The sequence below is a fragment of the Rhinoderma darwinii genome, chromosome 6 (genome assembly GCF_050947455.1).
Source record: "Rhinoderma darwinii isolate aRhiDar2 chromosome 6, aRhiDar2.hap1, whole genome shotgun sequence".
In the NCBI taxonomy this organism is placed as follows: Eukaryota; Metazoa; Chordata; class Amphibia; order Anura; family Rhinodermatidae; genus Rhinoderma; species Rhinoderma darwinii.
In genome coordinates this window covers 68,386,640-68,411,488 of record NC_134692.1, presented here as the reverse complement: position 1 = coordinate 68,411,488, position 24,849 = coordinate 68,386,640, and the positions used below count along the sequence as shown (strand labels likewise).

Below are 24,849 nucleotides of genomic sequence, written 5' to 3'. Positions count from 1 at the left end.
CGCTCCCGTAATTCCGGGAGCCCCATTGACTTCCTCAGTCTGGCTGTAGACCTAGAAATACATAGGTCCAGCCAGAATGAAGAAATGTCATGGCAAAAAAGCAAGACGCATCCGCAGCACACATAACATGTGCATGACAGCTGCGGACTTCATTGCGGAATTTAGAATCTCCATTGAAGTCAATGGAAAAATTCCGCCATGAGTCCGCAACCAGTTCGCCACTGGTCCGCAACAGACAGAGCATGCTGCGGACACCAAATTCCGCTCCGCAGCCTATGCTCCGCAGCGGAATTTTACGCATCGTCTAAACGAACACTTCTAAATAGAAGTGGAAGTCAATGGAGAAACGGCTCTGCTGCGGATTAACGCTGCGGAATGTCCGCAGCGGAATTCAAGTGAAATTCCGCCACGTGTGAACCCAGCCTTAGACCATTTGAGTTACTTTTTGATCCAAGACTGGTTTTCTATAATAGAAAATTCACTTCACCTTTGTGGATTTTAGAAGAACTACTGGGAGCGGGACTATTTTGTGTCCCCTGGACTACATCCATATTTATTTTTTTGTTACTTTTTTGTCTCATCCATATTTTGGTCAAAAAGAATCCATGGTACATGAGTTCTTCATTTGCACTTCATTTTGAGTGCAGCAGAAATAGAATAGATTTGTGGCTCTGTGCGACAGAGGTTCATAGAATTGCAGGCAATATGGATGGAGACAAAAACACTACCTCCCTCCTTATGAACAGGTTTTAAACTATTACTCTTTGATCATTTGCAGCAGTTCTACAACTGTAGAAGGTCTGTGGGGGTCATTTATTAATAGTGTTGTAGGATATATGAATTTACAAGTCAGAGGAAATTGTGAAAATTGTGCAAATTGCGCAAAATGTATCAAAATGGCACACATGGCATAATATATTTGGTGTAACTCGGTAGGCATGTTGGATACTTTTCTCTCCCTTAAGCCACCTCGTTGGCTGGCATACATGTACACCAGTAAATTGCATCAAGAAATGGAATATGTTTTTAATATATTTGCCACTTATTATGACTCTTTTTAGCTAACCCATTTTTGTCTAACACATTTCAAAACTAGGTATTCATATAAAGTTTCTCAACACATAAGGCGTTATTCACATCTGCGTTGGAGGTTCCGTTAGGGGCCTCCGTCGCAGATCTGGCAGAGATCTGCGCTATTGTCTACGGTACAATGACAGACACATCAACGGAAAGCCGATGGAACCCAGTAAAGTCAATGGGTTCCTTTGGCCGCCGGTGGCATCTGTGGTGCAACATAATCGTTGCCTCCATTATTCCTTTGTTCTGCTCCTCTGATGGAGCAGAACAACTGAATACAACGTCGCTGGTGTGAACCAAGCCCAATGCACTGCATGCACACAATTTTTTTGCAATAGAATTCTGTTGCGTTTTTCAGAAGAAATCTACCTATCTAAGATAGGATGAGAATAGGGTATAGTTTAACACTGGAGAATTGTTTTGGTTCTATGTATCTTTTTTAAGCCATTCAGTTCCAATCACATTACATCGCTCATTAAATAAACTACTCAATAAATTCAAGCATTTCTGCAAAGTGTCCTGGTCTTAAGAGCAACTTTATTAGTATTTACTTCATCTGGAGTGTTTGCCACATATTGCAATGTGATCACTGCCCTTTGGCAAGTGTTTCTTACCATCAGTCAGAGATGGAAAGAAGTGTAAACACCTCCATGTGATCAAGCTGTGATCTCAACTAGCACATGAAACAGTCCCTCCCTTGGCTTCTCCTATGAAGGCTACTGCTTCTGCCCAGAAACAAAACCAAAATGTTATTCATCAGGGAAATGACACTTTGATAGATAGTAGTGATGAAAATCAAGGAAAGGTTCTGTAATGGTTGATTTAAATGGGGCTGAAGTTTTATAGAAAAAAATTAACATCAATGCTGAGAACTGATGAAGATTATTATTATTAGGGAATTAAGGAGGCGGCCCACTATAAACGGTTAGTCATACTTACTCCCATTGCTTTGGGCATCATCACTGCTTTGGTCCAATATTATTTGATAAACTTCTGATTTGTGAATAAAAATCTAAATGTATATGATATTATTAGAATTGCTGAAAAGTGTGCAAAGTAGCACAGGAAATATAAAAGTGTAGATTCTTTTTTAAAGAAAATAACATCAGTTATCATGTAAACCTATAAAATCCTCATTGAAATCTTGATCCAGTCTGATCTCCACATGGGGCCAGAACAGGATTTTTTTTTCTTTTAAAGAGAACCTGTCAGCAGTTTTGTGCCCTCATAGGGTGGAGAGTGCAGCATAAACATACCTAGACTTTCTTCACTGAATGTTGAATGCCACTCTCCTCTGCTCTGAGCAACGGCTTTAGCATCCAATCAGGAGACCGCTAGAGCCGTCACTAAGAGCAAAGTGTCACTCTCGATCTCGGTTCCGGGGACATGAAAAATTACATTTTTTGTTCATGCAAGTTGCATGACCGACAACAAAAGTATCGTTACACTGCACTCCCCACCCTGTGTGTAGAACTGCCAGCATTACTGAGGGCTTAAAACTGCTGACAAGTTCCCTTTAAAGGCAAATTTGCCTATGCTTTATGGGTTTTTTGCCTTTATTTGGATTAATAGGTTAATTTACTCCTCCCTCTTGCTTTTATCCACGTCCTCTCTCCCTCTCCGGTTGAACTTGATGGGCATATCTCTTTTTCAACTATACTAACTTTATTTGACTAAGTAACTAAATGCCTGACATCCCCTTAGAGCCTAAGTTGCTTTAGTATCAATGTATTGTACAGTTAAAAACTCCAATGCACTATTGAGTATTGTTATTTGAAGGAAGCTGTTACCGAATCATATATGTTGGGCTCATACGGTAATCTTTAATCTTTCGTGCTTACAGTAGAGAAAAGGACAATGCTAAATTTAATTGACCTCATTAAGCATATGCTGAATCTCAGGCTGACATGTGGAAAGCAGACTATTACTCATAAAATCCATCTCTTTTAGTAATGATCATAGTCCTGTATTCCTAACAACAAGAGATAAAAGCAGACCACTGTTGTGTCATTGTTGAAGTCAATTTTCCCAACTATAAAGAGTTGACTGCATGGTTTTGGCATGTTTCAGCTATGCTCGGGAAACATCACTAAAACCACAAATAATTTGTGGGAACTGGCTGGTTCTAGCTGAAGCATTGTCTTTAATTAAAATTTCATTTTCAGAAACCGCTTAGGGAAAAATAAAGCAAATAAGACATATTCTCAAGAGATATTTCATGTTAGCAAAACTCTTTACTGACCAAGTAACACAGTCACACTAGAAGTTTCTGTAGCATATTCTTTTTTTGAGATGCATTTTGAGATTTTTTTTTTCTAAAGCTCAACCCTATGTAATACAGAAACCATAGGAACTCCGTATGCCACCATACAGGCTCCGTGCACATGGTTTTGCTGTGTGCAAGAGGCCCGAGGTCTGATTTATAATAAAGAGTTTGCTTGTCTACATTGTTTTTGTTGCATAGCCTTCTGAGCTTCTCAGTTTTTATGACGCTTTCTTTATTGTAACTTTCTATGCCCTGTGGTCTTACTTTGAAGTTAAGTTTACCTCACACGGGTTAGAGAATTCATTGATCGCAAAAGGAGAAGCAATGTGCCCTGGAACCATCTTGTGGAGGATCACAACCACCTTTTTTCTTCTATTGTGTGTCTATCATGTGACCTATTTGTGTCTAAAGTGAACATCCACATTTAATTACCACGTAAATATTTTACTCTATACAGTGGCGTAGCTAGGACTTTAGCACAGGGGGGGGCGAAACACATCTGAGTGGGCCCCAACCCACACAGTATAATGACCCCTTAGTGACCCCCACACAGCATAATGCCCTTATAGATGCCCCCACACAGTATAATGCCCTAATAGCTACCCCACACAGAATAATGCCCCTATAGCTGTTCTCACACAAGATAATGCCCCTATGGTTCCCCCCCACACAGAATAATGCTCCAATAGCTGCCCCCACACAGTATAAAAACCCATTAGTGCCCCCGACATAGTATAATGACCCCTCCAGTGACCCACACACAGTATTATTACCCTTTAGTGGCCCAACACAAAGTATATTGCCCCTATAGTACCTCTCCACACAGAATAAAGCCCCCATAGCTGCCTCTACATAGCATAATGACCTATTAGGGCCCCTACACAGTATAATGTCCCTATAGCTTTCCCAAACAGTATAATGCCCCTATAGTGCCTCCTACATAGTATAATTCCCCTATAGTGCCTCCCACACCGTATAATGCCCCATAGCTGCCCCATATAGTATAACGCCACTATAGCTGCCCTTAGACAGTAAAATGCCCCTTTAACTGCCCTCCACACAGTATAATGCCCCATAGATGCTCGATAAAGTATAATGCCCCTATAGTTCCTCCCACACAGTATCATGCTCCCATTTCTGCCGCCACACAGTATAATGCCCCCATAGCTGCCCCTGCACAGTATAATGTCCCCATAGCTGCCCCATGCAGTAAATGCCCCATAGCTGCTTCATACAGTATAACGCCCCATAGCTGCCCACATACAGTATACAGCACCCATAGCTGCCCCATACAGTATAATGCCCACATAGCTGCCCCATACTGTATAATGCCCCCATAGCTGCCCCATACAGTAAAATGCCCCCATAGCTGCCCCATACAGTATAATGCCCCAAAAGCTGCCCTCATAAAGTATAATGCACATTTGTGGCCCCCCAATACCAACTATAATGCCCCCTTAGTTGTTACTACACAGTATACTGCCCCATAGTGCCTAATAATAAAATTATAAAATAAATATTTACCTATCCCTGTTCCCACGACGAGTGGAGGAGATCTTTCTGCTCCTCTGCTCTGTGCAGTGTGTGGCTCTGCGCAGACAGGCGTCATGATGTCACTACATCGCGCCCGTCTGTGTCGAGCCGCTCACAGCTGGAGCTGGCATTATACAGTGAATACTGGAGCAAGGAGCCCTCAGCTTCTTGTTCCAGCATTGGATTCAATTGTATCAGCATCCTGAGGACGCAGATACAGTTGAAACCGGGACACACCGCCGCTGAGGGACAGGCCCTGGGCCCTATCATTTCGGTGGGCCCGTGGCCACCGCCCCCTCTGCCGCCCCGCTAGCTACGCTAAAGACTCTATATAGTATAAATTTACCATAATTTAAGCAAGAAAATTGGCATAAATTATAGCACAAATCTACTCCACCTCAATGCTTTCTGGCGCATGAATGGCTAGAGATGCAACTAATTTATTAAGTGTCGCAACATACTGCAACATTCTTTTAATTAAGACTGGTATATAAAAAGGCCAGTTTTAATAAATTGCCACCTATATGTGCTCCTTTCATTCTGCTTTGTGGCACCATATGTGGGCTCGGCTGAGGGAAAGAATCATGCTTAATAATCATCCGGTTATGCCAGCACTGTATGACACTGATGTGTGGACACTGTTATACTTAATTGGCACTATACAGTACTGTTTAGTTATTTGACATATCAATATAGGACTGCTGTGTAGGTGAAGCACTATATGGTGCTACTATTTGGTTATTATGGTGACTGTAATAAAAATATATAATGCAATAATATGCAAAAAAATGCTCACTTTTAGATGCCACCCTCCCCTTTTCACTGGTACAATTCTACAGAACTCTAGTGACACAGTTGCAGCAATGGATTAACTGTAATAAAATCCACAATTAGCAGCAAGCAGTCCAGTCAAGATTTCAACTTGACTCCATTTAAATCACAAAGCTACAGTTGGTAAGAAAGTTATCATTATATTAGTATTTCAATCTATGAGGCTATTTCATAAAAAAAAAAGCTAAGAGAATCTTTGAAACAAAAATCTTAGTTCATTGTTTTTCAATCCATGCAGCCAAAATCATAAACAATTCATGTTTTCATTGTGGCTGTCATGGCAATGTCCAGACACAAGTATATATTATATCTGTGTCTACAGTGATAGCGTCGTTTTTGTTTACAAAATCACATCTTTTGGCTTGAGTAACATTTCCAAATGTATAATATTATGCTTGCATGTTAGTATATCTAGTAAAGATTACAAGAAATATTATATATATATATATATATATATATATATATATATATATATATATATATACATACACAGTGAAGGAAATAAGTATTTGATCCCTTGCTGATTTTGTAAGTTTGCCCACTGTCAAAGACATGAATAGTCTAGAATTTTTAGGCTAGGTTAATTTTACCAGTGAGTGATAAATTATATTAAAAAAAATAAAATAAAAATCACATTGTCAAAATTATATATATTTATTTGCATTGTGCACAGAGAAATAAGTATTTGATCCCCTACCAACCATTAAGAGTTCAGGCTCCTCCAGACCAGTTACACGCTCCAAATGAACTTGGTGCCTGCATTAAAGACAGCTCTTACATGGTCACCTGTATAAAAGACTCCTGTCCACAGACTCAATTAATCAGTCTGACTCTAACCTCTACAACATGGGCAAGACCAAAGAGCTTTCTAAGGATGTCAGGGACAAGATCATAGACCTGCACAAGGCTGGAATGGGCTACAAAACCATAAGTAAGACGCTGGGTGAGAAGGAGACAACTGTTGGTGCAATAGTAAGAAAATGGAAGACATACAAAATGACTGTCAATCGACATCGATTTGGGGCTCCATGCAAAATCTCACCTCTTGGGGTATCCTTGATCCTGAGAAAGGTGAGAGCTCAGCCGAAAACTACACGGGGGGGAACTTGTTAATGATCTCAAGGCAGCTGGGACCACAGTCACCAAGAAAACCATTGGTAACACATTACGCCGTAATGAATTAAAATCCTGCAGTGCCCGCAAGGTCCCCCTGCTCAAGAAGGCACATGTACAGGCCCGTCTGAAGTTTGCAAATGAACATCTGGATGATTCTGAGAGTGATTGGGAGAAGGTGCTGTGGTCAGATGAGACTAAAATTGAGCTCTTTGGCATTAACTCAACTCGTCGTCTTTAGAGGAAGAGAAATGCTGCCTATGACCCAAAGAACACCGTCCCCACTGTCAAGCATGGAGGTGGAAACATTATGTTTTGGGGGTGTTTCTCTGCTAAGGGCACAGGACTACTTCACCGCATCAATGGGAGAATGGATGGAGCCATGTACCGTCAAATCCTGAGTGACAACCTCCTTCCCTCCACCAGGACATTAAAAATGGCTCGTGGCTGGGTATTCCAGCACGACAATGACCCGAAACATACAGCCAAGGCAACAAAGGAGTGGCTCAAAAAGAAGCACATTAATGTCATGGAGTGGCCTAGCCAGTCTCCAGACCTTAATCCCATCGAAAACTTATGGAGGGAGCTGAAGATCAGAGTTGCCAAGCGACAGCCTCGAAATCTTAATGATTTACAGATGATCTGCAAAGAGGAGTGGGCCAAAATTCCATCTAACATGTGTGCAAACCTCATCATCAACTACAAAAAACGTCTGACTGCTGTGCTTGCCAACAAGGGTTTTGCCACCAAGTATTAAGTCTTGTTTGCCAAAGGGATCAAATACTTATTTCTCTATGCACAATGCAAATAAATATATATAATTTTGACAATGTGATTTTCAGTTTTTTTTTTTTATATATAATCTATCTCTCACTGGTAAAATTAACCTAGCCTAAAAATTCTAGACTGTTCATGTCTTTGACAGTGGGCAAACTTACAAAATCAGCAAGGGATCAAATACTTATTTCCTTCACTGTATATACACATACAGTCAGGTCCAGAATTATTTGGACAGTGACACAAGTTTTGGCATTTTAGCTGTTTACCAAAACGTATTAAATCTACAGTTATATAATCAATATGGGCTTAAAGGGTTATTTACAACATAACGTTCAATGTTCAAAGACCTAGAAATGTAAAAACAAACATCTTTATATATACCTTCTGTTTTCTGTAGTGCAGCATTTGTAAGGTATGCCCTCCTCTATAGCGCATGTCATTAGTTTAGTTGTGCCAGTCGTTTCTATGGAAACGACCCCCACCACCATTTTCTTCATTCTGTCGCGCCTGCGCACTTCTCCCTTTTCTCCTCTCTCTTCTATAGCGACGCGTGCACACTGTCTTGCCGGAATACCGCTTATAAGAGTCATACCTCTTATCAGACACACACTGCGCTTGCTCTCCCTATGTTATCTTTACATTATAATATAGAGATAATTTTGTGAGCCTTTTGTAACAAGCACATTGTGTTGGCTCTGTAAGTACCTTCCTAAATTTACTTACATTTGTTTAATTATATATGGTTTATAATCATTGTAGCGCTCTGGTGAAAAGTAATAGAAACACACATTTAGTAAAAATAAAGAAGAACTTTTTAGATTGAAATTGATTAAATAAAAAATAACATTTGACTGGCAAAAATCATATTTATGGGAAAATTATTATTTATTAATATGTAACATTGAATAATAAAAAAAAATGGGTCAACTTGGGAATAACCCTTTAAAGTTCAGACTCTCAGCTTTAATTTGAGGGTATTCACATCCTAATTTGAGGACGGGTTTAGGAATTACATCTCTTCAATATGTAGCTGCCTCTTTTTCAAGGGAACAAAGGTAATTGGACAATTATCTCAAAAGCTATTTAATGGGCTGCATGGGCTATTCCCTCGTTAATCCATCAACAATTAAGCAGGTAAAAGGTCTGGAGTTGATTCCAGGTGTGACATTTGCATTTGGAAGCTGTTGCTGTGAACCCACAACATGAGGTCAAAGGAGCTCTCAATGCAAGTAAAACAGACCATCGTTAGGCTGAAAAAAATGAAGAAATCCACCAGAGAGATGGCACAAATGTTAGCAGTGACCAAATCATCAGTTTGGTACATTCTTGAAAAAAAAAAAGAGCGCACTGGTGTTCTTGTGAACTTCAAAAGGCCTGGACGTCCACGGAAGACAACACTGGTGGATGATCGCAATCCTTTCCATGGTGAAGAAAAACCCCTTCACAACATCTACCCAAGTGAAGAACAGAGGGTTCACCACAAGTTGCAAACCATTAATCAGCCTCAAAAATAGAAAGGCCAGATTAGACTTTGCCAAACAACATCTAAAGAAACCAGCCCAGTTCTGGAACAGCATGAAACTAATATCAACCTGTACCAGTATGATCGGAGGAAGAAAGTATGGAGAAGGCTTGGAACGGCTCATGATCCAAAGCACACCACATCCTCTGTAAAACATGGTGGAGGCAGTGTGATGGCATGGGCTTGCATGGCTGCCAAAGGCACTGGGTCACTAGTGTTTATTGATGATGTGACTGAAGACAGAAGCAGCAGGATGACTTCTGAAGTGTTCAGGGATATAGTTTCTGCTCAGATTCAACCAAATGCTGCAAGGTTGATTGGACTTTGCTTCACAGTACAGATGGACAATGACCCAAAACATACTGCAAAAGCAACCCTGGAGTTTTATAAGGCAAAGAAGTGGAATATTCTGCAATGGCCAAGTCAATCACCAGATCTCAACCCGATGGAGCTGCATTTCACTTGCTTAAGACAAAACTTAAGGCAGAAAGACCCACAAACAAGCAACAACTGAAGACAGCTGTAGTAAAGGCCTGGCAAAGCATCACAAAGGAGGAAACCCAGCGTTTGGTGATGTCCATGGGTTCCAGACTTCAGGCAGTCATCGCCTGCAAAGGATTCTCTACAAAGTATTAAGAAAAACACATTTTATTTATGGTAATCTTAATTTGTCCAATTATTTTTGAGCCCCTGAAATGAGGAGGCTGTGTAGAAAAATGGTTGCAATTCCTAAACGTTTCACAGGATATTTTTGTTCAACCCCTTGAATTAAACCTGAAAGTCTACACTTCAATTGCATCTCAGTTGTTTCATTTCAAATTCAATGTGGTGGCATGAAGAGCGCAAATCATGAAGATTGTGTCACTGTCCAAATAATTCTGGACCTAACTGTATACATGAATGTAGCCATGACACCCAGGTTGAAAAGCATTAATTGTTTACATTGTTGGGTACATACTGAGAACTGGAAATATATGTAATATAAATTAAATGTATATTATATAGTTACTTTGTTTTTCAGATTATGACTAAGCACCTTTATTTATATATAAAAAAAAATTATCTATTATACATAGTCAAATTAAGAGTATGATATATTCCTTACAGGTGAGGAAGTTAGGTCAGTTATTCTTAACTGGTTCTCCAAATCTTGCACTTTATATTTTAATTCTGTATTTTCAGTCTCTAGTTCCTGTATCTGCAATATAAGCACATCCGACATTAAAAAACGTAAAAAAAAATAAAAAATAGTGCAGCTATTCATGTATCCTGTAGTATTGATTTTCTATATAATAAAATACAGAGCCACATATAGAAGAGGAGGTTGTACATACGTTTAGCCGTCTGAAGTCTAAGTGAATTTTAAAAGGGTAATCCTATTTATCCATTACAATTTTGGAATCCATTGAAATTTTGCTACATGCCTACTCTGCATAGTGTAGGTCCCTAGGTGATAAATTATATATGTTACATATACTATGTGACCTACACTATGGAGGGTAGGCCTGTAGCAAAATTGAAAAGGATTCCAGAATTTCATATTTACTGTATGTACAATATATATATATATATATATATATATATATATATATATATATATATATATATAGATGGATAAAGTCATTATGCACTTTAATAGCATAGAATATTGCCATGCTGGTCTTTACAAGAGCATGAAGATCCATCTTGGTCACTTCTGGGAGCTAGGCCTGTTCTTATGCAACCAACCGAACTTATTCGGGTAGTGGCTAGCAAGTAGCAAGCTTGTATGAGTTATTCATTATGATGTCTGAAGGACATGCTTGAAGGACTCTCTCATGAATAAACTCTGTTTTGCTGCTCTAAATATGATCTTTCTACAAATTATCTCTCCTTACTGCTACTGAAAGGGGCTCAGACAACTTATTTGCATGTGCCCTGTTAGGGTATATGAATGGAATGGGGCAGGAGCACCCCTATAAATTAAAATCTAGTTAAAGACAACCCTTTTACATAATAGATTGAAAGATTAAAAAACACGGCACTTTATAAAAAACACACTGTGCTCCATAGTGCAGAATTGTTTGGATCAATAATATAAATAAAAACACAGATTTAGCCAGTCGTACGGGTGCTCACCTTGCTGGGCTGTGGAAACTAAGGCACAACTCTAAAAAGCGTTTTTTTAACAGCGGTGTCTGGCTGCAGCTCCTCTTTCCAGACACGACAAAGACAAAAGAATCAGGAACCAGTAGATTTATGAAGCTAAGATTGATCTAACAAGCACTGCCAGTGATGACCAGATCAAAAGTGGGAATCAAAGGTTTTATAATTTTGAAATATTCTGTGCGTTGCCTCCACGCACAGGTGCCTTTTTCAGAAGAAGACTCAGGTAGGGTGCTACACCCTGCAGTAATGTTTAAAAATGTTGATCTTGTTCTCACTAGCAACACCCATTAGATCCTCCTACAGAATGACTTTGGAGGAGAGCTTGGAGTTACCTATTTTCCAGCTGTAATAATGTTGGGCGAGAATAATAACCGCCACTACTTTTAATGACCATTTCCCGTGCTACCCAAGATTCCCTGTACTTTGCATTGAGAGGGTTGTTTATATTCTCATAATTACATCGGTCATAACATATGAATCATCATTCAGCACATGGATTTTAATGGACAATACAAAAAATAATGCAGTAGGCCTGAATGTGACTTTCCAGATTTTTATTGAAAGGTAGAGGATCAAAGATTTACCACTGCTGCCCTAGGCAGGTAATGTAAAACAGACCGTCGCCTTTTTTATGTATCAGGCCGATGACTACCATACTGTACATTAATACTTTTGGATAAAAGAGCTTTTAGATATAAATGCAATCTATATATGGAAGAATATTTTATTAATTCACGGCTATAAATTTAAGCCATTCTGATTCCCTAATCCAAAAATAAATTTTATTAAAATAGATACATATTGCTTTAATAAAAGCCTCTTTGGCAAAGATACATACATGTGTGAATTTAACAGCGGCATACAGTTCTTCTGCAGATCAAGCAGTAACATCACAGGACTTACCCTTTTTTGCAAGCTTGCTATTTGTTTCCTTGCCTCAACATCTTTTCCTCCAGACTCAAGGAACTTTCTGTATGCTAGATCAAAGGCTTGACCAATTGTTAATGTTATCTCTTCAGCCTTTAATAAAGCAATGAAATAAAGAACTGTTTACAAATAATTTACAGTACTTTTGTCTTCTTTTTGGTCATTTTTCACAAAATATTTAATACATCCCTTGAACAAACAAGGATTGTTGTAGATAGAAAGTGCCTATTTATATTAATAAAAGAAATGTGTTTTTAGTGTAAAACTTGGAACTGGTGGGTAATGGGTGGATTTGCTTCTGTTGATCTGAAAAATGAAACGCCATAGTATGGCCTCCGATTATATTTTTTATGTCATTGTCATTCTCACATTGTCATTCTGACACTTTATTCTCTGCTTCTAAATGAGAATATTAATTGACAGAAAGAAAGAAAAACTACAGAATCATTTTTGACTTGTCTGTGATTCCTTCTGTATCTTGAATGAAGCAAATAATTTAACTTACCTGTAATGAAAATGATTATGCAACTGGTGACAACATGGTTACATTTCTGATTTGGGAGAAATAAACGTTGACTTTATGAAATGTTATTACTGTTCTGGATGTATTGGACCGTGGTTTAAAGCAGACCAGAGTTTAACCCGCTGCGTACCTTCTCCGCAATAGTATGGCGAGGGCCGCTCATTGCAGCGGACCTTCGCCGAACTATTGCGGAGAAGGAATAAACTGTCACTATGTGAAATCACATAGTGATATAACAGCGGCGGCAACTGTCATTGACAGCTAACCGTCTCTGTTACCGGCCTGGGGACCAATTAGCAGTCCCCCATGCCGGCGATTGCTGTGATTGGTCAGTCTTCAGAGACGGACCAATCACAGCCGTCTGTGACGTCGTCTACAGGAGAAAGCTCCTGTCACTTTCTCTGATCTCATTTCTGTGAGATCCATCAGAGAAAGCTGTGTAAAAAAAACAACACTATTTTTATTAACCCCTTCCCGAAAATGGGCATATAGTAACGCCCTGAGGATGAAGCGGGCACAGGAGCTGTGCGCGCTCCATCTTCATCGGGTGTCGGCTGTAATATACAGCCGACATACCACTCCAACAACAGCGATCATTGTTCTCTACGATCGCTGTAGTTTAACCCCTTAAATGCCGCTGTCAATAGCGACAGCGGCATTTAAGTGATGTATTTAATTGGGATGTAATAGGCTCAAATGTCAGTTGTAAAGTGACAGTTACAATACACTGCACTACACAAGTACATACAGAAGTAGTGCAGTGTATTGTGCAGGGGATCAGAAGATAAGATCTTCCAGTCACCTAGTAAGTGTAAAATAAAAGGTGAAAAAAAAAGTTTTAGATAAATAAATAAATAAACGTTTTACGTAATAAAACCAATAATCGCCCTGTTTCCCTGATCAAGTCTTTTAGAATTAGAAAAAATGAAAAAAAAAAAAATAGACATAATAGGTATCGCCGCGTTTGTATCGGCCTGACCTAAAAAAATATCATATTATTTATCCCGCACGGTGAACACCGTAAAAATAATACAATAAAAAACAATGGCAGAATTTCCTTTTTTGGTCACGTTGTTTCCAAAAAAATGTAATAAAAAGTGATCAAAAAGTTGCGCGTAGCCAAACATGGTACCAATAAAAACGACAGTGTGGCACGCAAAAAACAAGCCCTCACAAAGCTCCGTCGACAAAAAAATAAAAAAGTTATGACTCTCAGGACATGGTGACACTAAAACATTTTATTTAGAAAAAAGTGTTTTTATTTTGTAAAAGTAGTAAAACATATAATATTGCCATAATCGTATCAAACCGCAGAATAAAGTAAAAATGTTGTTTATACTGCACAGAGAACACCGTTAAAAAATTATAAGAAAAACAGTGAAAGAATTTCTGTTCTGTTTTTTGGTCTCCTCACCTCAGAAAAAATGGAATAAAAACTGATCAAATTATCGCATGTACCCCAAAATGATACTAATAAAAACGACAGCTCGTTCCGTGAAAATCAAGCACTCACACAGCTCGTCAACAGAAAAATAAAAAGTTATGACTCTTGGAACGCAATAATGCAAAACGACGGCCCAAACTAATTTATATGTGCAGCAGTTCTTCACCTAAAACCCCACGTCATCATTTGCAGCCCCCACTGGTAGACCCTGTAAATGCAGCGGAAACTATGACATTTTGGGGTCTGTGCTACATATGGGGCTAGTGAAGAAGTTAAAGATTAGGCAATTCTGGAGTGCGGATGTTTTGTACAACACCACAGACACCCTTTAGAAGTGCGACTCCTGCACCCAATAATCCGGCCGTGCATAAAGGATTGGTTCAAAGCGTATGTCACTATCCATGGATAATTAATTTTATTATTCATTCTCCCCATTATTACATCATCCTATTATGACCTGTTGCACTCCGCCCAGCTTAAATATACCCATATGTACTCCACATAGCTTACATATACCCTGATGTACTCCGCCCAGTTTACATATACCCTGATGTACTCCGTGCAGCTTACATATACCCTGATGTACTCCGCCCAGCTTACATATACCCTGATGTACTCATCACAGCTTACATATACCCTGATGTACTCCGTGCAGCTTACATATACCCTGATGTACTCTGCGCAGCTTACATATACCCTGATGTACTCCTCCCAGTTTACATATACCCTGATACACTCCGCCCAGCTTACATATACCCTGATGTACTCTGCACAGCTTACATATACCCTGATGCACTCCGCCCAGCTTACATATGCCCCCACATTATAAACTGAAACACCAGTAAAACACTAAACAAAACTACTACCAAGCAAAATCTGCGCTCCAAAAGCCAAATGGCGTTCCTTCTGGGCCTGGCAGTGTGCTCAAACAGCAGTTTATGACCACATATGGGGTATTACCGTACTCTGGAGAACCGCTTAACAATTTATGGGGCTTATGTCTCCAGTGGTACAAGCTAGGCCCAACACATTGGGCACTGAAATAGCGCATATCTGTGGAAAATGGCAATTTTCAATCTGCAACATCCACTGTGCACTAATTTCTGCAAAACCTTTGGGGGCCAAAATGCTCACTACACTTCTAGATTAATTCCTTGAGGGGTGTAGTTTCCTAAATGGGGTCACTTCTCGGGAGTTTTCACTGTACTGGTACCTCAGCGCAATGCAACATGGCGTCAAAAATAAAATTTTGTAAAATCTCCACTCCAAAAACGAAATTGCGATTTTTCAGTTTAGACCCTTGCCGTATGTCCAAATCGCCTTTTACAACCACATATGGGGTATTTCCCTACTCAGGAGAAATTGTGTAACACATTTTGGGGTGTCTTATTGGAAAAAAAAAAAATTACATTTTCACGGACCAATTCTAATAAAATGTATAAAACACATGAGGGCTCAAAATGCTCACTACACCTCTAATTTAATTCTTATAGTCTCCAATATAGTCTCCAAATTGGGATCACACCTGGGGAATTTCTACTGTACTGGTACTTCAGGGACTCTGCAAATGCGACATGGCCCCCAGAAACTCATTCAGCAAAATCTGAGCTGCAAAATCCAAATGGTGCTCCGTCCCTTCTGAGCCCTGCCGTGGGTCCAAACAGCAGTTTATTACCACATATGGGGTATTACCGTAATCAGGAGAAATTGCTTTACAAATGTTGAGGTGCTTTTTCTCCTTTATTCCTTATAAAAATTAGAAAATTCAGTTTTTTTCCAAAAAAAAGTCTCTTTTCATCTTCACAGACTAATTCCAATAAATTCAGCAAAAAACCTGTGGGGTCAAAATGCTAACTATACCACTAGAAAAATTTCTTGAGGGTATAGTTTCCAAAATGGGGTCACTTTTGGGGGATTTACACTGTTTAGGTCCCTCCAAGGCGTTGCAAACGTGACACGGCACCGAAAACCATTCCAGTAAAATCAAAGCTCCAAAATCCAAACGGCGCTCCTTCCCTTCTGAGCCCTGCTGTGGGTCCAAACAGCAGTTTATTACCACATATGGGGTATTTCCGTAATTGGGAGAAATTGCTTTACAAATGTTGGGGTGCTTTTTCTCCTTTATTTCTTGCAAAAATTAGAAATTTTTACGTTTTTCCAGAAAAAAAAGTAGATTTTCATTTTCACAGACTAACTCCAATAAATATAGCAAAATACCTGTGGAGTCAAAATGCTAACTATACCCCTAGATAAATTCCCTGAGGGGTGTAGTTTAAAAAATGGGGTCACTTTTGAGGGTTTCCACTGTTTTGGCACCACAAGACCTCTTCAAACCTGACATGGTGCCTAAAATATATTCTGAAAAAAGGAGGCCCCAAAATCCTCTAGGTGCTCTTTTGCTTCTGAGGCCTGTGTTTCAGTCCATTAGCACACTAGGGCCACGTGTGGGATATTTCTAAAAACTGCAGAACCTGAGCAATAAATATTGAGTTGCGTTTCACAGGTAAAACCTTCTGTGTACAGATTTTTTTTTATTACATATGAATTTTGTAAAAAAAAATTAAACTTGAAAATGTCAGCTCTACTTTCCTTCTATTCCTGTAAAACGCCTAAAGGGTTGAAACACTTTCTGAATGCTGTTTTGGATACTTTGAGGGGTGCAGTTTTCAAAATGGGGTCTTTTATGGGAGTTTCTAATATATAGGGCCCTCAAAACCACTTCAGAACTGAACTCGTCCCTGAAAAAAATAGCTTTTTGAAATTTTCTTAAAAATGTGAGAAATTGCTGCTAAAGTTCTAAGCCTTTTAACGTCCTAGAAAAATAAAAGGATGTTCAAAAAACGATGCAAACATAAAGTAGACATATGGGAAATGTTAATTAGTAACTATTTTGTGTGGTATTACTATCTGTTTTACAAGCAGATACATTTATAATTGGAAAAATCATAATTTCATCAAATTTTCTCACAATTTTCGTGTTTTTCACAAATAAGCAATGAATTTATCGACCAAATTTTTTCACTAACATAAAGTACAATATGTCACAAGAAAACAATCTCAGAATCAATTGGATAGGTAAAAGCATTCCAGAGTTATTACCACATAAAGTGACACATCAGATTTGAAAAAATGGGTCTGGTCCTCAAGGCCAAAATGAGCTGGGTACTCAAGGGGTTAAGACATGTCACTGGAGAGTGACAGTTTTCATACTTTTGACATTACTATCACATCATGGTTCTCGTAGGGCTTAATCTAATAAATGAACAACAAGATCAAAATGACCCCAAGCCATGTCGTGACTTTAATAACCAGTGTAATATTCAATTTTTGTCCTGGCAGTTTACAACCGATCAATACAAGATCGCCTATACTAGTTTTTCTGTGAAAGCCCTGGCTTTGTGGGAGCCTGGAGATCTACCCATATCCAAACTCTCTGACTTTCTGGGTACCTTTAAAAAAGATTTTCTAGGAACTTTATCGAAACTCTTCAGCAGTCTCATCTCTATTCCGTCTAAAACAAGGATCTACTCTTCTGTGATAGGTCAGTATTTCATCCGTACACTTGCTATTAGGCTGTACAAGAACAACAAAGCCTTTATTCTTGAGCTTGACCTTGTCTCAGCCGTCTGGTTTTTGTAGTCAGTGGCTACTAATTGTAGAAAATGAGATAAGGCGTACACTGCAGCAAAGGACATACCTCTGTGAGGGGTTAAGAGTGAAGACAAGGGCTACCTTAGACTCCACCCCTCAGGACGGCCTAAGCCACTACAATCAGAGGATTAAGGGTGTACTACCAGCCGTTCGGGCATAAGCCTGAAACTCCATTACTTTTCCTGTTTCCAGACTAAATATTCACAGTGAGGTCCAAAAAAGGGCTAGTAAATATACACTGCCGTGTCTCTTAGCAACATTCTGGCTTTTTAAGGGGACCGGGGCATCCTCTGGTGGGTCCACCACTACTAATGCAATTGCTTCTGATTAGGCCACGTTTGTTTTCACCACAACTACACTCCAGAGCCGCACACAGCAATCATTGTGTGCAGTATATGGTGGGATTATTTATAAATCCAGTATAAAGCAACATTATTTTTGCATACAGTATATAGCGATATTATTTATAAACACACTATATAGCAGTAGTATTTAGGTGAACAGTATATGTCATTTTTATGTATATGTTTGGTTGTACTATTTATGTGTATGCTATGGAAGCATTGTTTATTTGTATTGTATGTCAGCATGATTTCTGAGCATTATCATCAGAGCACCGGCTGAATCTAGCTGTGCATGCGTGTCCAAATATAGCTGGGCTCCACAATGTAAAAAGGATATAGGAGACCTGGAGAGGGTTCAAAGACAGACAACTAGATTATTAAATGGGATGGGAGCTTGTTCAGCTTGGAAAAAAGACACTTTAGAGGTGATCTTATTAACATGTTTTAATATATGTGTGGTAAACACAAAGAAATATCACATAATTTGTTCTTTCCAAGGACTTTACAAAGGACTAGTGGACAGCCATTTGTGGAAGAAAGACGTTTCAGACATCAATATAGGAAAGGATTCTTTACAGTTACAGTAGTCAAACGATGGAATGCCATACCCCAAGAGTTGGAAATGGCAGATACTATATCAGCAGTGAAAAAAGGGCTAGATGATTATTTACTGACAAATGGCATTGAGAGTTATAATTAATCTAGAAATGAATGTCGTGTAATTTATTGAGAAGGGTTGAACTTGATGGACCTGGGTTTTTCTCAACCTATGTTACTATGTAACAAGCACACACAAGTAATCAGACAGTTCCTGTATATTAAACCCTCATTCAACAATTCTGTGGGATTTACTGATTTATGGAATATCTGAGCATCGTAGTAGAAAAGTGTTGCTTCAGGAAGCATCAAAAACTGCTTAAGTTCATACATTGATATGTCAAAATTAAAACCCTTGTAGTCCAAGCCATTTTTCGTATTTTTTATTTTTTTTATTTTTCACTCCCTGCCTTCCAAGAGCCATAACTATTTTAGTTTTCAGTCAATGGAGTGTTGTAAATGCTTACTTTTGATGGGAGGAGTTGTAGTTTCTATTGGCACTATAAAGTACCATATAATGTACTGTGCTGGGTTAAATAATGTTATATTGTAATAGTTTGAACTTTTACAGAAGCGGTGATGCCAATTTTGTTTATTTTTTACATTATTTTAGAGGAAAAATGTTTTGTTTTTTTAACTTTTTTTTTGTACACTACTAAAAAGTTTATTTTACAAATTTTAGAATTTTTTATTATTCCCCCTAGGGGATTTATACAAGTGATCGTCAGATCGCTGGTACAATACACTGCAATAAAAATGTATTGCTGTGTATTGTCATTTTTACAGGCTCCTGTTAAGCCCTGCCAGAGACCCCAGCTGCCATGACAACCATTGGCACCCCAAGATCGCTTCACCCCTCACTTTCTAATGGCTTAGATTTCGTGGTCGACCAATCTAAGTGGTTAAAAGGCCAGGTACAGAGTTCTCTCTGTTCCTCGTCTTTAGTGCGAGGTATCAGCTGTAATACACACCTGACACCGCAGCATATGAAGCGGGTTCAGCCCGTGAGCCCATTCCATACTTCAACCACTGCACCATGACGTACAGTGTCGTCATGGTGTGTCAAGGGGTTAGGACTGAATATGCATTGTTTTTATATAGAAGGAGGGTGTGCCTCAAAATGTAATTTCTCTGTTGGTTCCATGGAACCCCAGTCCGACACTGCTCTTAGATTAGTTGAATTACTGAGAAAGTGTCTGGAAATATGTAGCAGGGTATAAAATATGATTTTGGTAACTAAAAAGCTGTTAATGTTATGAAAATTAGATCCAAGCCCGAAGTGTGCTACACTGCCCCGTAGAACATTTTTACTGTCTAAGTTCCTATGTTATTTTCTACAATTTATTTTGTAACATACACTGTATGGCCAAAAGTATGTGGACAACTGACCTATATGGTGTTGATCTTGGAAATCGCATTCCAGACCCATGGATGTTAACATAGAATTGGACCCTATTTTTTGGCTATAACAGCCTTCTCTCTTCTCGGAAGGCTTTCCGCAAGATTTTGGAGAGTGTCTGTGGCAATTTGTGCCTCTTCAACCAAATAGCATGTATGAGGTCAGGCATTGATGTTGGACAAGAAAATTTGACAGGCAACCGACATTACAATTCATCCTAAAGGTGTTCAATTAGGTTGTGGTCAGGGCTCTGTGCAAGTCACTTGAGTTCCTCTACAATGAACTCTTTAAAACATATCTTTATGGACCTTGCTTTGTGCACTGGGGCCCGGACACCATTTAAGGAAGTATATTTTCAGCACCATAACGAAAAGTGATGTTCCCGCCCTTTAGTGTTCAGCGTCGGGGCAAAGTCTTTAAGAACAAGCTGGTAGAGAAAATGAAGCTGCTGGAGCTGCTATTGGTGCAAGTGGAACAAACTGATTGCCAGAGTCTGTGTGGTCTAGGAGCCGTTGTGTCATAAGAGCCGCTGTGTCCAGAGGAGGTGACAGGCAGTAGCCTCCCCACTTGTGTGTGATGAATCCCTGTAGATGGTAAGTGTGAGTAGAGCAGAGCCGCAAGCAGGTCAGCAAGCCAGTTGAGGACTAGTGCAAGTAGACTGGAGATCCGTTCAGTATGTGGCCCTGTATCAGGGAAGAGTGTTCTTGACTCTGTTGACAAGTGTAAGGCAACTGCTCATCATAAGCCGACCTGAACCAACTGCAACCTGTACTTAAGAGACTGTACCTCTCAGAAGTGTACAGAAATGTTTATTTGTCTGTTGTGGTTGGGTGTGCTGCAACACCAACCTGAGTAAAGACTTTTTTGCCCCTACTGCTGGTCTCCACACCATCTCCATACCATATATTCCGCGACAACCCTGCCAGGGCCATACACAATCTAGGTTCACGTTACAGATCTCGCCAAACCCCTGAAAAAAATCCATAGACTATTTTGCTTCCTCCACCAAATTTTACAGTAGGCACAATGTAGTTCAGTAGGTAGCATTATCCTGACATCCACCAAACGCTGATTCCATCACACTGCCAGATAATGAATTGTGATTCATTACGTCAGTTTTGACTGCTCCAGAGTTCAGTGGCAGCATACTTTATACCACTCCAGCTGACACTTGGCATTGCACCTGGTGACCTTGCATGAAAACCTGTTTCATGATGTTCCCATTTGCACTGATGTCACTTCCAGAGGCAGTTTGGAATTCTTTAATGAGTCATGCAGCACCCGGTGGCCCAACTCCGTGAGTTTCCATGCTCTACTGCTTCAATCTAAGCCATTTCTACACCTAGACACTTTCACTTTACAATAATAGCACATACAGTTGACCAGAGAACATCTAGCAGAGCAAAAATTTTATGACTGAATTCTTTAGAGGATGTGTGCTCTGCTGTGTTATCCCTTTGTCTACTTAAGGACGGCGTGTGTGAGGTTAGATCGGCTGAGAACTTTGTAAGTAATTGTGGCAAGGTGCAGATCTGAGATGTGTGGACTATGTTAGGGTACAAAGCTCCCCTATGTTTTCACCTCTAAAACAGAAAGAGTCACATAGGTGGAAAAGTGTGACTTTAGCCTTCTTGGTACTATGTCAGTGACCTAGAAGGCTACCAGAAGAGATGGAACATTTTAGAAGTGGTGCCAATTTAACTTCTAATTAGTCATTTTGGGACTATTTATTTCTGTAATTGGTGACCACCAAAAGAGGATGTATAAGATGTCTTAATCAGAGGAGCCTATTCTTCATGATAGAAATATCCCTTCCATATTTAAATGAAGATGTATGCAGGGGGATGTGAATTTTTTCTGAGCAGATATTGCAATATGTGAAGGTACAATTCTCTCTGTGTAATCCAGTGCCTAAAGGACATCGTTTTTTTAAAAATGTAACTTCTATGGTGAGATAAGATCGATTGAAGTTAGAGGCCCAAAGCATGATGCTGCATTATTGAGACATTTCAGATATGATAATCCAGATCAATTTGACCATTAAACATCTTAGTGAATCTCTATGAGCAATCTGAAATTCCTAAACCTAGTTAACATTGTGTGTGCGTGTTTCTTAAAGACCTCATGTTTTCTTTACGTCATATATAGAGATGAGCGAACTTATGAAAAGTTCGGCTCGGCTGGTTCGCCGAATTTCATGAAAAAGTTCGATTCGGACTGAACTAGTTCTGACCGAACCTGTAATACAAGAAAGCCCCTAAAAACCGTGTATAACACTGTTTAAAAGCCCTAGAAGCCCTGTATAACACTCTTAGGTCACCCATGAGTGTATCCAAGTACTTTTGAGCTGTCTTTAAGGCAAAGTTAGTGTCAAAGTTACGCCAACATGTATGGCTATAGGAAAACGGATGGGACACGGTGATAACTAACAGAAACCACTGCACTTGTGCATGTTGTATGCTTAATGCATTATTAAAAAAGGTACAAAAATTAACCATTTTTGGCGGCAGATGCCTGCCAGGGTTCATACCTATAAGGTGGTAAAAGAAGAAGCAATGGCTTTTGACAAGCCCTCAAAAAATTTACCCTTTATAGTGGCAGATGCCTGCCGGGGTTCATCCATACATGGATGTAAAAGCAACAAGCAATGGCTTTTGACAAGCCCTCCAAAAATGTACCCTTTTTATTGGCAGATGCCTGCCGGGGTTCATCAATACATGGATGTAATGTAAAAGCAACAAGCAATGGCTTTTGACAAGCCGTCCAAAAATGTACCCTTTTTATTGGCAGATGCCTGCCGGGGTTCATCCATACATGGATGTAAAAGCAACAAGCAATGGCTTTTGACAAGCCCTGCAAAAATTTACCCTTTTTATTGGCAGATGCCTGCCGGGGTTCATCCATACATGGATGTAAAAGCAACAAGCAATGGCTTTTGACAAGCCCTCCAAAAATGTACCCTTTTTATTGGCAGATGCCTGCCGGGGTTCATCCATACATGGATGTAAAAGCAACAAGCAATGGCTTTTGACAAGCCCTCCAAAAATGTACCCTTTTTATTGGCAGATGCCTGCCGGGGTTCATCCATACATGGATGTAAAAGCAATGGCTTTTCACAAGCCCTCCAAAAATTTACCATTTTTATTGGCAGATGCCTGCCGGGGTTCATCCATACATGGATGTAAAAGCAACAAGCAATGGCTTTTCACAAGCCCTCCAAAAATGTACCATTTTTATTGGCAGATGCCTGCCGGGGTTCATCCATACATGGATGTAAAAGCAACAAGCAATGGCTTTTCACAAGCCCTCCAGGCCTGCTTGTAGCAGACGGCAGTGGAGGTGTATTGGTGGTAGTAGAGGTAGCCAACGGACAGCACGGGTGGTGGTAGTAGTAGTAGTAGTAGTAGTAGTAGTAGTAGCAGCACATTAAAAGAGACTGGACAGTCACAGGACAAAGCCCTGTGGTAGGGCAGGCCTCAGGCCTGCTTGCAGCAGACGGCAGTGGAGGTGTATTGGTGGTAGTAGAGGTAGCCAACGGACAGCAAGGGTAGTGGTAGTAGTAGTAGTAGCAGCACATTAAAAGAGACTGGAAAGTCACAGGACAAAGCCCTGTGGTGGGGCAGGCCTGCTTGTAGCAGACGGCACTAAGGGTGGATTGGTGGTAGAAGTAGTAGCAGCACCAACAGCGGCACATTATAAAAAGAGTGGACAGGACAGAATCCCGCAGTAGCAGGCGGCAGCAGCAATGTCAGATCTAATCAGTGGCATCAGGCACAGGGGTTTTAAAATCCTCACCGATCCACGCTTGATTCATTTTCAGAAACGGGAGATTTTCCAAGCTGTTGGCGGACAATCTTGTTCGCTTAGGGGTGACGAAGCCCCCTGCCGCGCTGAATACCCTCTCTGACGCTACACTGGCGGGTGGACAAGACAGTACACCCATGGCAAACTGGGCCAGTTCTTGCCAATGATCCAATCTGCTGACCCAGAAGTCCATGGGGTCTGGGATCAGGATTTCTGACAGAGAAAGGGCACAGTCCAGGTACGAGTGAGCCTGGTTGTTTAGGTGCTGGACCTGGTGATGGTGAACATCCCTTTGGTGACTACGATGTGTGTCAGGTCGGGGTATTGGATGTAAAAATTTTGTCATCATATTTTCCAAACTGAATTGGCTGCTGCTGCTGCTGCCGCTGCTGTCGCCTATTGCAGAGGTAGCTCTGCCAGAGGCGGTGGAACGATGAGACAGTGGGGAGCGGAGAGTGCTTGCAGCAGGTGTTTGCCGTTTGAAAGCAGTGATAAGCTGGCTGCATAGCTTCTCTCGATAATAAGCCAATTTTGCCTCCCTCTCGGAAGGCGCAAAAAACTCCCCCATTCTGGCTTTATACCGAGGGTTTAAAAGTGTGGCTATCCAGTACTCATCTCTTTGCTTCATGCTAACAATACGACAGTCAGCGCGCAAGTAACGAAGCACACAGCTTGCCATCCTGGCCAGCGTTTCAGAGGGCCCGGTTGGTTCCATCTCCGCCCCCATACTGGCATGTTTGTCCATCATCAAGGTCGTCGTCAGACTCGTCATCACCATCACTGTCATGTTGTGCGGCTGCCTCGTCCCCTATCCCTTCCTGTGATTCCATCTCCAAATCCAGCTCCTCTTCAGGTCCTGTTTCCTCATCCTCATCCTCCTCCTCCTCCTC

The 24,849-nt window shown here is 40.2% G+C and overlaps 1 protein-coding gene across 8 annotated transcripts in view; it reads right to left on the bottom strand.

Annotated features, from left to right (window-relative positions):
• Positions 1-24,849, bottom strand: part of GULP1 (GULP PTB domain containing engulfment adaptor 1) — a 590,342-nt gene that overhangs the window by 46,895 nt on the left and 518,598 nt on the right. For 7 of the 8 annotated variants that reach the window (XM_075829911.1, XM_075829914.1, XM_075829910.1 and 4 more), the window contains 2 exons: positions 12,174-12,290; positions 10,228-10,320 (listed from right to left, as the gene is read on the bottom strand). In XM_075829911.1, the coding sequence (XP_075686026.1) occupies positions 10,228-10,320; positions 12,174-12,290 (210 nt within the window). The remainder of the gene's footprint in view (positions 1-10,227; positions 10,321-12,173; positions 12,291-24,849) is intronic. The other variant, XM_075829915.1, reaches the window with a different exon arrangement.